General features: G+C 41.1%; 1 protein-coding gene across 1 annotated transcript in view; it reads left to right on the top strand.

Annotated features, from left to right (window-relative positions):
- The window catches only part of SVEP1 (sushi, von Willebrand factor type A, EGF and pentraxin domain containing 1), a 115,211-nt gene extending 101,815 nt beyond the window's left edge, over positions 1-13,396 (top strand). The window contains exons 47-50 of the mRNA XM_066568820.1: positions 3,648-3,743; positions 6,478-6,573; positions 9,186-9,279; positions 10,877-13,396. Coding sequence (XP_066424917.1) covers positions 3,648-3,743; positions 6,478-6,573; positions 9,186-9,279; positions 10,877-10,907 — 317 coding nt within the window. The 3' untranslated portion in view covers positions 10,908-13,396. The remainder of the gene's footprint in view (positions 1-3,647; positions 3,744-6,477; positions 6,574-9,185; positions 9,280-10,876) is intronic.
- Positions 13,397-16,705: the final 3,309 nt, after the last annotated feature.

Genomic DNA, 16,705 nt, shown 5'->3' with positions numbered 1-16,705 from the left:
AGCAAAATATTATGAATGGTAATAGCTAAATAAGTTGAGATACCCTTCTCTATGAAAGCAGGCACTCAATTAAATTCCTGTATCTGATAGTTACAATGTCTTGCCTAAAAATCATGGATCAGTAGAGCATTTTGAGGAGACCAGAACCAAAGAAGAGGGTTTGCAGCTCCTGAATATTTCAGGAGTAAAGTAACTTTTCCTGAGAAACAGGTTTGTCTTGGGTTTGTGACCATGGCTTGCCACTGGCATGAACAACTACCCATCACGCAGCCAAGTAGAGAAGATTTGAAGGAAAAGCAACTGAGTTACTTCAGTTGTCATGATGTATCCAAAAGTGCTGTTGGAAATTTGCACTCCCAAAGCACAAGGCTGTTTCTAAAAAGTTCATATTTCTAAACTGTGATGGCTACAGAATTCAAGGGATCTCTGCATAATAGCTACTTTACCTAAGATAGAATTCAATAGCAAAATTATTTGGATAATATCTGTTCCAGTTGTAGCACTTTGGATTGTTCAATTGTCCTTTTAATATCACCAGCTTTACTTTTTATTCTTATTTAGTATTTATTAGTTACAAAGAACTCCTTTATGGCAAGGGATGCAATTGTCTGCTAAGAAAGGTCACCAGGAACCAAGAAGGGCTGATCTGCAAAGCACTGTCAAACGTTCTGTTTGCAACACTGCAATATCTACTGGGACTGTTCAGAGGAAAAAGTATTATGCAAAATTATTTCAAAAAATGAGGTGAAGAGGTGGAGACATGATGAAGGTGGAAAACAAAGCAGAATAACCTGTGTATTAAGGGAGGAGAATAACAATTTCCCTCCTCTTTTCTAAAAGGGGACTTTAAAAGAATTAAAGATGTTTCTGAGAGGACTGTCCTGCATTTTCATGACACATGTCAAAGTGATCTTTCAAAACAGCTTTGTAATTCATATGAGTGATTTTCCTAACAAAAGTCCTACAGGACCCAAGCCTTTGTGGTCTACATCAGAAACTACATGAAAGTACTCTTTGTAATGACTCATGCTGCATTTCTTGTTTATGGCTGTGTGAATTGATTATTGTGTTCTAAGCCTGCTTGAAACGTTCTGACCCAGATGAACAGGTTTGTTAATGTAAATATTATAATTAAAAAGCAGACTTCTTTGAAAGGCCTCTCACCACAGCCACACTTGCCTGAATCACCACTGGTTAGACGTTGCTGGCCAGATTCTGATCTGAGTTTCAGGGGTGAGAAGTACTAGCCTGGATCTGCTGATTGTAAATATCTGCAGGACTCATTAAGCTGCACAGATGCACACAGCTTACCTGACTCTGGGTTCTTCTTTCTGAAGTGCTCTGAAACTCTTCTCTGTTTGCCCTCTTCACATCTTGCTGACTCTGAGTGGTCCATGTGGATCTGTCAACAAGAAAGTTTGTACCCCATCAGCAAATAAGAACATTATGAGAGGGAAGCTGGGGCCTGAGGAAATTGTTCACTTACAACCGCAAGGAAGCATTTTGTAAAGCTGAAAACAGATAACAGAATTTATTTTTCCCCTTCTGACACATTTGACTTGCAGCAGTGTAATGCTTTTGTGTAGATAAATTTACAAGGGGATGTCAAAAGATTGATACCATAGATGTGAGATTTGCTACCATAAACTAAAGTCACAATTGATACTTTCTGTTCTCTCCCTGGCACATCAGGACTTCATTTGCTTATTTTTACAATAGACAAAAAAATAAAAAAGAGATCTCAGCTTAACTTCCAGTCCATTTTTCTAGTCTTGTCTGTTGATAAGAATAATCCTCACAGCTACAGACAAGTAGCCTTTGCTTGCCTAAATTGGTGTATAACAAGTGCACATCTAGGGATGATACGTTCTCGTTCAATTTCACAACTAGGACCTGGACAGAAACCCAGGAAAAGCCTATCTCTACATCTGATTGCTGACTAGCAAGGAGTTGCCATCCAAAGCAATTTTTGTAACTCATGAAATATCTGCATCTTCTACATCAACAGAGAGGAAGAATATTTCAGAGACTTTATTTTGTGGGCTTTGAATTTAGTGTGGGATATCATTTATACATGAATATTTTATCTCACATCCCATTATGCATTCACGTAATATTGTTTAAGTGGTGTAGATCACACAAAGTTTTAAATGGTTCTTCCATTGCAGAAAACCTGTTTGGCACACTATTCTGCTTTAGTCAACACCCAGAGACAAGCTGTCTATGTAGTAATATATATTTTTACAACAAAAATTTTCAAAATCACTGTTAAAATATTGTAAATTATGTTAATCTTTCAGAGATCTCTTCCCATTCTCATTATCAGCTGACACTTGATGGGAAGGCTCTTGAGACTGAAAAATAACATGGCAGAGCCTTGGCCTCATTTCAACAGACTCCAAGCTGTATCTTGCATTTTAGCATGGCTTAGCTCCAGGAGTGACTCAAGTTTGTCTCCCTGAGGGAAAGATTTGCATTCTTTCCAATGAGGATTTCAGGTCTGAACAGTGTTTCAGTGTGCCAATCCACTGTTTGTATTGAATGCTAACAAACACTCAAAGCTTAAATGCATATTTTGCTCACCTAATAACAAATTAACAATAGCAGTTCAGATGCAATTAGGAGTTCAGATTGAGTTTCCTGAGATTACTGTCAGTCTTATTACTTATTTGTTCTGTCATATTGTCTTGAAGCTGCAATTTTTCATTTTCTCTGTATAGTGTGTACACCAACATGAGAAAGATCGTGCTTCCTCCAACAATCTTTAAGTATAACATGTTTGTGCATAGCTTTCACCTGGTTTTCGAAGGTAGACCTGGTTTCCCTGGATGTGTATGACAAGAGATGGTACGGTGTCATAGAAGTGACAAAGAAGTCCAAAGTCTGTCCAGCCCAGGCACCACATTGGCCCAGCATGACAGACTCCACTCCAAATTCCTCACTTTCATGGTCAGGTGCATATTAATAGGAATGGAAGCCGAGGAGCCCCAGTCAGTGTGAATGCTTGGTGAGGTTTGTAGTCATACTTTGAGTTCCAGAGGTGAACACTTACGGTGCCACTGCTGCACCCTTTTTGGTCACTTCTCATTATGGTGGATGATAGTGCAGTAAAAATTGCCTGTTCTATCACACAGTTAATCTTACTTTAGACAGTGTATGCCAGATGGCATTATCTTGGTGTTTCATACCAAGGTTAGAAGAAAGCTTGATTCTATTCCAGAGTCAATGTAGAAGGCCTGGGTGAAGGGGTGAGGAGGGTAATAGGTTTTTATGGTGTATTGTATGGATATTTTAATTTTGTATTAAAAAAGTTAGTGGAAAAATCAGATAAAGAATAGTGTCAGCCTTGAAACACTATCCAAATAATTTATTCAACTATAAATATGTCTACATTTTCATTCTTTCTGTGGACAATCTTTTGATTATCTTAATGATTCCACACTCTTGCTTACAGTACCTAATCAAACACATAGAGCCAGAAGATGATGTAGCCCTGGAAATCAAAATCAGGCAATGTTTCTGAACTTCACTGCATTTGTTTGTTCTGCTCTAAGCTTTACTCTGCAAAGGTCTGTGCAAGTTACTGCTGAGTTACTAGGCTTCTAATTCAGTGTCCAGAGTTTGTAATGAAATCGCGGTTTTTCCAGCTGTCTGCCGGTTCCCGTGCCAGAACGGCGGTGTCTGCGAGCGACCCAACGCCTGCTCTTGTCCCGATGGCTGGATGGGCCGTCTCTGTGAAGAGCGTATGTATGCCATCCCTAACTGTAATCCTAAGGGTGTTATTGGTAAGACAGATGAATTTACTGCAGTGAACCAGAAGAGGGATAAGAGATAAAACCATAAAAATCATTAATATATTCTGCTTGACAAATGTAAGGGAACAGAAAGGTATATACTTGGCTTGTTTCTAGAAAAATAACCATTCCCTTACATCTTCAAAGCAAAATAAGCACTTTTTAAATTGATGTGATTTTGTTTCTCAGTGCTCTTTCACTGTGGTTGAAGAACACCTTGTTTCAGTTCTCCAAAGTCTGTTTCTAATAGCAATACCTGATAGTAGTTTTGGGGAATGAACAGTGATTAGAACAGAAGAGACATGAGTGTTCTGCTGGTGGCTGCATTAGTTTCTTGGCTTCTGTTTTTATCAGTCTGTGGTTATGAACCTCATCAGTTCATGTTCAAATAATGTAATGTGTCACATTTTCCAGGCTGTCCCTCCTGACCTGTATACTTGCCCCTCACAAGTTCTAGACTGGTTTTTCCTGTCATGGATTTCCAAATTATTAGAGAACTGGATCTGTTGTCGCTGAAAAGAGCTGAATCTGACTCTCAAATCAGATTCCCTGGATGACATTGGGATGCCAGTTTGATCCATGTTCCTCTTCATGGTGGTCTTAGCACAAGGAATTAGGGAGATTTAACCCTTTCAGCCTGGCATAACTGCTGCATGAGGAACCTTATTACTGTACATATAGTAAGGCATAGGCCTATGTGGAGAGAAAAGGAAGTGCCTTTATTTAGTATTTAGTATTCAGTATGGCCCTGATGTAAGGTTTTAGCATGTCCAAGATCTACAGCAGGGGTGGTGTCACAGTCCCCAAATCTGAGTCACTGCCCCTGACTCTGAATATACATGGAAACCTACAAAAATTGTGCACATTCTCATCTAGTTCTTGGAAAAGAATATGGTTCAAGTATTTAAGATGTATCATATGTTACAATGGTCCTCTGAATCTCTGCAGCTTTCAAGTCTTCTCTGTGACAGTATCAGTTGCACATGGCAGAAATTAGTAGTAGATACAGAATGAGAACAAGAGGTTCAGCAAGTTTTATCTTTTTGCATTTATGGAAACTCCAGCTATGTTGTATATTCACACAGCTCCTCTTTTTCTGTACCTGTGCCTGGCAGTATCACCACAGCCATTTGTGCAACTGAGTCCTGTAAGTCTCACAGTCTCAGCAGAAGAGGCTTGCACCCTGTGTCTGAAAAAACTGTGTTTGGTATCCCACAATTGCATTTATTAATTTCATCAGTAATGACACTTGAAGCATTCTCCAGAACTAGACATTTCATTTATGATCCCAGCCGTTTCAGTCATCATCCAATTCAGACTGGCAACTGACCAGGCAGGTCACACTTCATGAAGGTACAGGCACTAGGGTTTTTTTTTTTGTTTTGGTTCGGTTGTTTTGTTTTGTTTTGTTTTGTTTTACTTTAGTATAGATAGTTAGAAAAGAGAAAAGAATTCCCGCAATTGGTCAGTACAACACCAATTTTGCATTGCTTGTCAAACAAGGTGCAGCAGTGAAGAGAAAAACAGGTTTAGTCTTTGAAGTTGAGGGCCTGTTCTGGAAGCCCAAGGAATTTTTGAGTGCTAGCACTGAGCACTGAGCACTGACTTGTCAGTATCAGGCCACAGTAAGCACACTGAGATAATTTAGTCACCTTGTAGTTCACAGTACATTTCACAAAAAAGATAGGATTCATCTTCTTGAGAGAGTGCTGACCATTCTAAAAAACTTGCATGGTACTACAAGTTTAATGATTTAGAAAAGTATTTCCTGGTGATACAGGTTAGTGCTGTATCACCAGGAAATACTGTGCTGTGCAGCAGAAGAAGAAAAGGAAGAACCCCTACCTCAGTCTTACGCAGCCCCCATCCACCCTCCCAGTATTAAACTCTACTGGAAATGCCTCTTGAAGGTCCAAATTTGAGACCCAGCTCAAGTTTTGCTCTTCTTAGAGCAGGTACGCTCAAGTATTTTGTTCACTTAGCATAGTGGAGATGATAGTTTTGTGAAGATACTTAAAGCATGAACACCTGGGAATTTTGCAGATCTGCTCACAGGAGCAGCGTAGCTCAATTGCTGCCCTGTCCAGAGGCCATCCGCTGCTTGGTATGTGCTTTGTTTCTTCCCCAGAGTTTCCAGCCCTAGCCTTTTTCACCCAAAATGCCTTGTATCCAAGCTGCCTTTCCCAAGGGGCATATAGTTTCACCTGTCTCAACATGTTTTTATTGGCCTAGACAAAGTGCTTTTCTATGGGCAGGGAACAGATTAACTTGTTTTGGATGCTACATCTGCAAGCCCAGAGAATTCACGAACAATCCAGTTTTTTGTGATTAAAGCATGAACTGGTTTGTTAGCACCATCACAGAAGTGGCCAATATCTGTGGATATTACAAACAGCCCTGACTCATTTCACAGGAACACAGAGCCTACAAGCACCTGAAGGACTCCAGCAATTGCTCCGGCCTATCCATTTCTTTGCCACTACTCTTTGTCAAATCTGTCTGTCATGCCAGTTGTAGGAGCTGCTCATGCCTGGTGGGTAGGTCTTGCTCAGCTCTGCTGATACTCCATGCAAACACTTCAAGGGGCAGTAGAGTTTCTAGTTAAACATAAGTTCGTCTCCTGCACACTCTATTCTTTGCTTTCATGGGAGATAATTATTTTCTCTGGTTCTCTTCTCCTTAGCAATATGCATTCTGCCATGTCTCAACGGAGGTCGCTGTGTGGCCCCTTACCAATGTGACTGCCCCCTCGGATGGACTGGATCACGCTGCCATATGGGTAAAACTTCTCACCTGCTTTTTTTCTCACTTTTTGGGACTCTGCTAGCAATACCTAGCACAGTTCTCTAGGGCTCATAAAACTCCTGAGCTTGTCACAGGAAAACCCAGGCCTACAATAAGGTTCCTGGAAGATTTGCTGTTCCCAGCTGTAAACTACCTTCAGACTAGTCCTCCCTTATGAGTCTTTAAAAGTACCAGAAAAGCTTGTTCTCAAAAAGGACAGACAGTATTCACAAAAGTACTCTCTGCAAAAAGCAGTGCAAAGGAGAAAGGGTTTCCAAGGAGAAGAATAAAACTATTTTTCTCAATTCCAGGGGCATGATTTTCATTTTCATCTTCAGGAAATGCAGGTCACCATTAAATTCACAAACAAGCTGCAGGTATTACAGAGGTTTTTCACCACATAGCTGTCTGGTTTGGTGGATGCCCACTGATTGCCTGGGTACTGAATCAGGACAGAGAGCACACCAAAGCAAGGATTTAAGGGTGATTGAGTTCAATGGCTACATTGTACACGGGTACCTTGCATTAGGTATCATCTAAGTTCTTTGAGCAAATTCAATGTGCACTTCTTTTTGCTAGATCTTACTTGCACCTAACCAAAGGTGAAGGTCATGGAGCACACAAAAATAGTGAGAGGTAGGAGGGGAGTGATTCTAGTGTCCAGGTTTGTGGCCTAACCAGTCCATTTGTGTGAGATGAGGTTGGCTGTACTTATGGAAAATATTTGAATCTGAGTTTAGAATATGGGATTTCATATGAAGACTGAACAAACACCAGATTTTGAAAGACTTTTCCCTGTGAAAAGACAATAAAACTCAGCAATTGACTGATTACTGAAACATCTTTCAATCATTGTTAAATCTTAAACATTTACAAATATTAGCTATTTTTAAACATTTATTTCAGTTTCTTCACTGTATTTTTATTGTCCAGGTGTACCTTAACTGATTTTTAACAGGAGCTTAAAGCCCAGTTTTGTCTTCCTGCAAGACCTTGAAGTAGCTGATGGGATGAGCTGGGAAGTAATTCATGCCTCTGTTAATGAATGTTCATAGTATTTGTTTAACTGATAAGAATAGTGAATCTGGGGGATAAGCTGTGCGATACACTGCAAACCAAATCCTTCTGCAGAAAATTGAAATACCAAAGAGAACATTTTTACTCTGAACTATTGTATTTTGAAGGGACTCTTGCCTAACGCATAATGCATAATTTCCTCTCATATTTCACAAGCTTTGCAGCTATAATAGGTGCTTGAGGAGGATTGAAGGCTTCTTGGCTTTTTGGCCAGCCATTCAAATCTGTACAGGCTTGACTTGCTTTTCAGTAGCTAAAGGGAAAATTATAGTGAACAACTGCATCTGCATCATAAACACTGCTTATGAAGTTTTTTAATCATTTGTTGTTTCAGCTACTGATATTGACATTTTGCTGTGATAGAGAAATACTTCAGTGACAGCTAAAGATGTTTTGGTCATATGCTTCATTCCAAAATCAGAAGTAATTTTCAACATTATGCACTTGGTGCACTTAATTGTATATGGATGGTCTATCACAGTAGCCTCCTGCCATTTTTTGTTCTTGTTTGGCCCAGAGGAACTGGAGTAGGTTTTTTGCATTCCTGTGACTACTCATTTCCATTTCTTGTAATTCCATAATAATCAGTGCTCCCTGATGCATATTCCTTGCAAAAATATTACCCAGACTTTTTCCTCACTAGTATCTTTAGGTCTGTCCTCTACATGTGGCATTATCTGCTTTAAAGTATTCACATCTTTCCTGCAATATAAATGTTTGTGTTTGAAGGACCTCATTAAGTGTATATCTAAATTGGTTCTATAAACTGTGTGGTTCTTTACCTTTCAATCTCAAAATTGATAGGAAGACTTGAAACTTTGACTTGTGTTTGGTTACGTGATACGCTTGGGTTAGACTGTGACACAAAAGCATGTTCAGCCAGGCTCAGTGTGACCTGTAAGGCAGACAAGGGTGTTTTCTCTAATGCCCTGTTGCAACTAGTCTCACCTCTTAGGGCTATCCAGTGTCTTTCAGGATCTTACTGTCATTCTCTGCTTCCTTTCCTTGTCTCCATGCAGGTGCCATTCCATGAAGTCTTACTCCTTGCTGCTATTGGTCTGCACATGGCTTTCTGACCTTCAGCTTCTTCTGCTTTTGCTGTCTCTTTCTATACTTTTTTCCCATGTCTGGTGTCTGCTTGTCCTGGCTAGTGTTAAGCTGTCACATACCTTTAAAAAAAAAATCTAGTTTATTCCTGTTCTCCTGTTCATCTCACGATTCTTCTAATTCTTGCTCCTACTTCTGCTTGCATTCCTTTGTTGTCTTAATTGGAATCAAAGAACAACAGAATTTTTAAGGCAATGTGAAATTACACACTGGCTGTTTCAGGCAGCTTATACAATGCATCAGACAGCAAAAGTAGTAGAAGGAGTCAAATCACACTTAGCAGACGTATGCTTCTCAGGCTGCCCTTTCCATTCTTAAGAGAATAAGGCAGGATGGATTTTCAGTGTCCTGCTACTATTCCACAACAAATCACCTTGTTGTGGATGTGTTCATTAATGCAAATTTGTGTGTGTTTGTGTGCAGCTGTTTGCCAGTTGCCTTGCTTAAATGGTGGGAGGTGCATACGACCAAACCGGTGCTACTGTCCCTCTTCCTGGACTGGACCTGACTGCTCTAGGTAAGTGTCACTGAGCACTGTCCCAGGGCTAGACTGAATCACACCCTACTGAACTCTAAACCTGAGGAATGAGGAAATAATTTTAACATTTTGAGCATCTCTAGATCCTGTAAATCAGTAACCTTTAGATGCCTCAAGTTTCATGGGCAATATGTAAAGACCTTAGAAGGTACTCTGCAAAATGATTGCCAAACTTGTAGAAAACTCTGAAAATTCTATCTTTACATGTAATCAGAGAGGCAAACCCACAATGTTTAGACTGATTTTTTCATTATGTAAATGGAGGTGGGATTTTGACATGTAATACAGAATGTTCTTTGGGAAATTTTGGTGGCTTACTCTTTACTAATGTTCATTTTGAACTGTATACGCCTTAGCTAGGTCCATGTTTAAGACTGGGGTTATGCAATGTTTGTCATAAATAATAAGTCATCTTACACCCAGCATTGAGTGATGTAATCATTTAAAGAGTGCAACAAGGTGCCTGTGAGGCAAGTCCAAGTTCAAATCTCCTGGCAGCTCTAGGGCCAAGATAGCAAAAAATGTATATACCTCAACTCACACAGGCTCTTGCTGAACACAGTGGTCGTTATCCTGGAGAGCTAAATAAGAACCAGATGAATATTAATATTTTTCTGCAGGGAGCAGATGAAGCCTGTGACATTGTAATTTTTTCTGTTCTTCTTTCTGGGCAGATAGTGACAGACATTTCTTCCTATCCCTCTGATAGACAGTTTATCTCAGAACTATAGAAGAGATGCTTAACTGAGAAATCACATTGTCCAAAACAAAGAGTGTTCAATTGTCAGCTGTGATTATATGTGCCTTTGTGAAGCAACTTAAATGTCTTGCCAACAAACAGTATCTTTCAGCTTTAGAAAGGTATGCATCTGAAGTCTGGTAGTATATCCATTTAGGACATGAAGTAGAGAAGCCCAAATCCAGCAGGCATAATAGCCAAAAATAGTGGAGTTTATCTCATTATAAAAGTTTCAGGCTATTCCCAAACTGGACTATCCTTGGCTTCTTTTGTTGGGTTTTTTTGTCCAAGTCCATAGCTCTGTGCAGCAGAGCACAGAAGGTGGGTCATTAGCCCTGCAGGATTGGGATCTAGCAGCTTGTCCCTTCCAGAGAGGACATGTGTTTGAGAGGACATTTCCCAAACATAGCTGGATGGGTGAAGTGAAGACAGAAACGAGCTCTGAGATCTGTTTCACATTTTGTTATGTTTTGGCCTCAGTTACTTGTGGCTCTTTATGGGATATGATACCTGGGAATTCTAAAACAATACAGGCAAATAACATGATACCAGAGATTCCCTGCTGCAGTTAACAAGATGTGGATTTATAAGGGGAAGCTGAAAGGTCCCAAAGTTTTTATCAGCATGCAGAATAAGACTAGTTCCAAACTTCTCTGTGATAAACCATGACTTAAATTAAATGTCAGATATTTCTATTTCCCATGGCCACTCTCTCCACCTCTTTGAGCCGTGGCATTCTAATCTGTGGTATACTTTCAGACACCATCCTCTTGTGCCTCAGTGTTGATCATTTGATATGTTCAGTACACCACTGATTTTATTTTGTTTTTGATGCAGGAAACGGAAGGCTGGATTCTATCCCTTTTAACATCAGAGCAGCAATTCTACATTCAGATATCTTTCTTCAGCCTAGGCACCAAGGCTTGGATTCTAATGCATTGTAAATCAAATCCATTGTTTCCCTTCCCCCACCCCTCCCCAGCTCCCTTGTTTTGTATTTTATTTTGTGATACATCTTTCAATTTTTAAAGAAATCCTCTGTATTTTTCATTTATAAAAGTATTATCAAATATATGCTGCTACACAGGTGTCATACACACATACACATACAAATGTAAAGATTCCTACAATCCACTGAGGAGTGCTTGTTTAAGGTGAAGTCCCTCCCATTTCTTACATTAATTAAGCTAATTAAACTGTACTATACTGTCAGTCATGATTAAACAGAATATGGCAACTCTGCTTACGAGCTCTCAACAGTAAAGTGTGTTACACAAGGCTGAATGAGCCTCTAAACTCTGCCTTGGAACTTCAGCTGATAAAAATTATAACTGCATGTGATAAGGTCTGTGTTGTAACCACAGTTTCTGGTGAGCATAAGAAGAAGATTCTGTAGTGTAGTTTATGTGACATTAACTTCATTGGAGAGTGACTTAATGGGAGGCATCAGCATGAGTTTTACGTGAGATTTCTTAGTAAAAGAGATGAGGGAACATCATCTCGTTCAGAGAAGAATGGATTAAGTCTAGCCAACAAGAGCCTTTGAAGCTTTCTGACCTACAGGCTGTTCAGGTGTAGCTCTGAGCTGAATAATCCAGGATCCAGCAGTAGGAAGCAGATGGATCTCTGAAACTTGCACCTTCCATTTGCCATGGGATTCACAACCTGCCTGTAACCACCATCCCTTTCCTATATAAATGAAGTACATCTCTTCATAGATATCTGCTAGGTGATTGTTTTTGATATCTTAGGATTGGGTCCCAATATCTGACTGCCCCTGAGATGGAGAGAGAAGGCACCAGCTAGGTTTATGAGTGAAAGTTTGCTATTGCGTGCAAAAATGTTGTGGTTTTGTTATGCAGAATCCTCAAAAATTGGAAAAGGCCTCTCTTGAACACACACAGGCAGAAATGCTCAGTTGGCTGAAAAATACTGAGAGCATACATGTTCTCAGATTTCTCATTCTCAGACTGGTGATCCCACTGTGTCTGAGGAAAACACACATGAATTCCATCATTAAGTCATGCTCTGATGAATTGAAATGTTAAAATTTATGATTAAGTAGAGTGGTGGAATTACAAGACAGAAATCTCATGCATTGCATCTTTCAAAGTCACATGTTTGGTAACTGTTATCAGTTAGCAAAAAGTCTGATCTATGAAAAAAGGTCTTAGAGTCAGAACGAGAGTCATTGATCAGAAGCTCCATTTTTCCCAATAATAACAGAAAAGTTTAATTTGCAGTTATCATTGGGAAAGAAAAAGAGAAATAAATTTTACCTTCTGTAGCTTCCTATTCCTGCTTAGTTACCCTCCAGATTAAGAGTCTGCACAACTGCCCCACCCCACTTTATGGATGTACCTTCCTTTTATGCATGAACCCTGATACAGGAAAGTGATAGGACACCAAAACAAGCTCACAGTTACAGTAACAGGGCTCTAGTAAATACTGACACATAACTGATGGCTGTTAGCCCAAAACCAGAAAAGAAGAAGAAAGAAACAAGCGAAGTTGTCAGCCATTAGGAGCTTTCAGCCAATAAAAAGAAAAACAGATAGTAAAGAATAGGAGTCATTAGGGGATCAAATTAATGTGAATGTAGATTCCTTCCCAGTGGGAGCTGCAACCAGCTGAAGAGTTGTGGTTTTAGCTCCCACAACCTTCTTTTTCTAATGAAGTCTGCTAGCACGTAGCAAAATCTTCTGTCTCCCAGCTCCACAGCCATCGACGTTTACAGCTTTGACTGAAGTTAGTGTTCAGTAAGTAATGTCCACATTTCAGCACACAGTCACCACCATTTGTAGGCACTTTTTTCCTTGACTTCCTTGCTGCCTTAACAGCAAATGAAGGAAAGCTGCAGTAAGCAACACAGGACTTCTCAAGGGAAAAAGTGGATAGGTGAGAAAAGTAGATCTTTATTTATATGTCATTCTCGTGTTTTTGTCTCTTTTCCAGTGTGCTTCTCTGGTGTGTCCTCTGACTCTGTCCTGGTCTTGTCCAGAGCAGAACAGCAGTGGCAAGGAGAGTGCTTAGATCTGGCAGGACATTGCTGGACAGTTTAGGGTTGGAGAACAGCTTTTAGCACCCCAGCTTCACACTAGTGACTTGTACATGGAGTCCTGGGATCAACCCAGTCAACATGTTTTGTAAGGAGATAGGGCGTTAGGACAGAATAGCTGAAACTAGAGGCTGTCATATTAGTGCTATTGATGATGTTTTGATACTTGCTGGAATATTTTCCCCACCCTACCCAGTACTGTATTGTCATTTATGTCACTGCTTGTTGTGTGTTTTAAACGACTTCCATGTGATGCACTTTACACTGTAAATAAAGTTGCACCCTGTTTAGTACCTGTATAGAGGCAACATTGTATTCTTTTTGTAAACCCTCACAACAATTATATTAAGCTATTAATCTTTAGGATCTGATGGCAAAGACTACAAAAATAGACCTCCACTTAAGCAAAAAGACAAAGCAATTGCCAGCAAACTTAAGAGGTTGTAATGGATTAGTCCACATTTGGATTTGCAGATAAAAATGCAGTTAGCACCTCATTTTTCAAATCCTTTGTTCTGCTAGGGCAGACCTGTAAAGGCCAAATTTACCACTGTCATGAAGAGACAGATTAAAACCTGCTTCATTCACTACTGAAGGAGATACAATTTGTTTTATTCAGCACGAGTACTGGAATTTTTAAAGGTATGGAAATTCCCATATTCCTGGACAAATGAGGTAAAGAATCACTGTAACAGGAAGAAAATTTTTGAACTCAAACACCACTCCTCTGAACAAGTAGCATATATGACATAACAGGCAAAAGATTTGGAATGTGAAGTTTTTGGAGATATTGTTGTAAACCTGACAATGTTTGGATACACAGGCATAAGTGGAGACTTGGGAGTGCAAAATGTGGTCAATGTTTGAAAGCCTTCCCCTGAACCTGCAACTCAAAAGGTGGTGTGAGGTAACTGATAGTGTTGTTAATGAAGCCCTGAAATTTAATGTGTATCTTATGAAAATATAGAAATTTGCAGTACTTGAAATATGGGTAAAAATCCTGAGTGGGAACAGCTGGGATGCCTGTGCACATGGGCTTAGATCCTGTGCATGCTCTGGAAACACTGAGAACTGCCTTAGTTAAAGAGACGTAGTAAGAACAAGCTCCTTCCCTGCCCCTGTTCTCTTTGTTGCGACCATTGAACAAGCTAAAACTCTTAAAGGAGTCTACTGACACCTATGTCTCGCTGCTTGGAAGTACACTGGGAAATGTTTGTGTTGACTGATCTCGGGGGGGCTCTGGACAGGGTTAGTGTGTGCCAGCACTTGTTAACATGAGGAGTCACCCTTACACTTTAACTGTCTGACCAGAGATCTCTTTTGTATCTCAGAGCAGGAACAGTTTGTGCACCTCTGAAATGTCTTAGAGCAGTTTGGATCCTTACTGCAGAAAGGATCCCTGCTGCTTTTACCGCACTGCAGATTCTTTTCTGGGAGAACACACCCTGACCATACATTACCACCACCAAGAGACAGGAATTGCAGTCCCCAGAGGCAAGGCAGGTGGAATATACAGTATCATTATTGGTCTGTTTCTCTAAGGTTATTTCTATTCATGCACATGATGCAGAGCACTTCTTCACATATCCATCCCATTTACAGAGAGCTCCTCTCCCGGGAGCAGGGCTGCACTTCCATTATCCTTGCTTTCTAGACTGACATGTTGCTATTGCCTGCCAATGTCAAGCTCTGCAGGCTTGCCACCTCTCCCTGCTGAGCTTGGAGCACTACAAAAGCTGGTGCTCTTCACAAGCTGATGGACATGGTTCTTCAGCGTAGGCTTTTCCTTCATGCCAGATGTCCCTCCTGTAGATGGACCAGCGTGACCACATACTTCTCTGTGCTGTTAGAAGTATCATGAATGGCCTGGTGAAGAGGGCACTTGAGTTTCTCCCAGCCAGTGGCAGACTGTGCCACCACAAGGAAGTCACTTCAAATCTTCCTATTTTATGTATGGGTCAGATGAGCCCCACCTTCTCCCCCAAGGTGCTGCAGTTTTAAAACAACAGATGAGATTTAAGCATCATTATCATCTTTACTAATGATAGCCCTTCTGCAGATGTCATCTGCATACCTCATTGCTAGCTCAGTGGACCAGCACTAACCTTAATCTTTTCAGTCTACTATCTTTGCTGAATGTAAATCTTCCTCCTTCAAATTTTCATTTGCAACCAACATCTGCTGAACAGATTGTCCTGAAAACTCAAGTTCCTTCTCTGTCTCCTGAAACTTTGAAGCTATAACAATGTCATTGAGTCCAGACTGGCACCAGTTCTGTTTGGACCCAGAGCCTGCATGCATGGCAAAGGCCAGAAAAGGAGGCTAATGGGCAGGGACAGATTGCCACTGTGGTGCTGCTGGCCTGCAACCACATAGCAATCCAAGAGCACAGTGAGGATTGACCCTGGATCTCCACTGAAGGCTCTTCTGTCCTGGATGACAATTTTGCCATGCGATATCCCAGCAGCCTCAGGAAATCAGTCTGTCATTATGCAACCAAGTGGCAGAGAACAATCACAGCAGTCACCAATCCCAGCTCACCTATACCCCACAAACAAATCCAGGACTTTCCCGGCTGCCTCTTAGTCATGCCTTCCGTTCCTATCTCCTCCTAGCTGCTTCGTCAGTACAGTCCATTTATTTCACTTTGTTTTCAATAGTCTGGCTGTAGTACTTCCTTCTCAGTTGGGAGTGGCATGATTTTTTGCAGCTAACTCAGAAGTCACCAGGATTCATTGGATGTGAAGCCAACAGCCTCACTGGCTAGGAGGGAAGCACAGTGTGAAGAGTGATGAAGCTCTGCAATTGCCAGCGCAGGCAGGCCTGGTGGCCTCTGCAATACACAGTGGCAGCCCTACAGAGCTGAGCACTCCTTCATCTGCTGCTGCCTCGCCTTGCCTTGCCATCCCTTCCTTTTGCACTCCTTGGCCATGCTTTTCATTTTACAGATACAGGTTATGCTGGCAGCTGCTGGGGGGGTGTCTGCATTTTCCAGGCAGACACCAAAGGCACAGAGCAGAGGCACATCCAGATCAGCTTGCAATACCTGGGGAGAAGATGCTGTTGCCTTCTCTGACTGCATTGCAGCAGCCTATGGTTGCCCTTTTCCCTGACATCTGCTCCACTGTTGTGGGGAAATCACAACTGATTTCTGCATCTGTCCTTGTGCAGCTCTGTCCAGGAAGCTACAGTTTCATAGGTGAGGTTGTGCACAGGACACAGGAGTCTAGCAATATGCAGAGACCCCCATCTACCTCATGTGTACATACCTCATGAGATACCGTAAGCAGGTCCCAAACATTGTTCAGTGCCAAAGGAGTTATTAAGGAATTACTGCTCTCAGCTGCTTCTGGAGGGTGCAATATCAACTGATAGCATCCAAGCCACACACAGCACCAAAGCCAGGCTGCATGCCCATCCCTGGCTTAGCTGGGGAGGCAGAAAATTCTTCAAGGAAAAGGTAGGTTCACAACACGCTCTGCAAAAACCAAAGCCTTGGATTTGGACCTTGTCCTGGCTCAGGACAGGGAGAGGTGGAGCTATGCAGTAACACCAGGAAACCGACATGAGAGCCCAGGAAGGACCACAATCCATCCCTGGCAAGTAGG

Source organism: Molothrus aeneus, chromosome Z (genome assembly GCF_037042795.1).
Source record: "Molothrus aeneus isolate 106 chromosome Z, BPBGC_Maene_1.0, whole genome shotgun sequence".
Classification (NCBI taxonomy): Eukaryota; Metazoa; Chordata; class Aves; order Passeriformes; family Icteridae; genus Molothrus; species Molothrus aeneus.
This window is presented reverse-complemented; position numbering and strand designations above follow the sequence as displayed.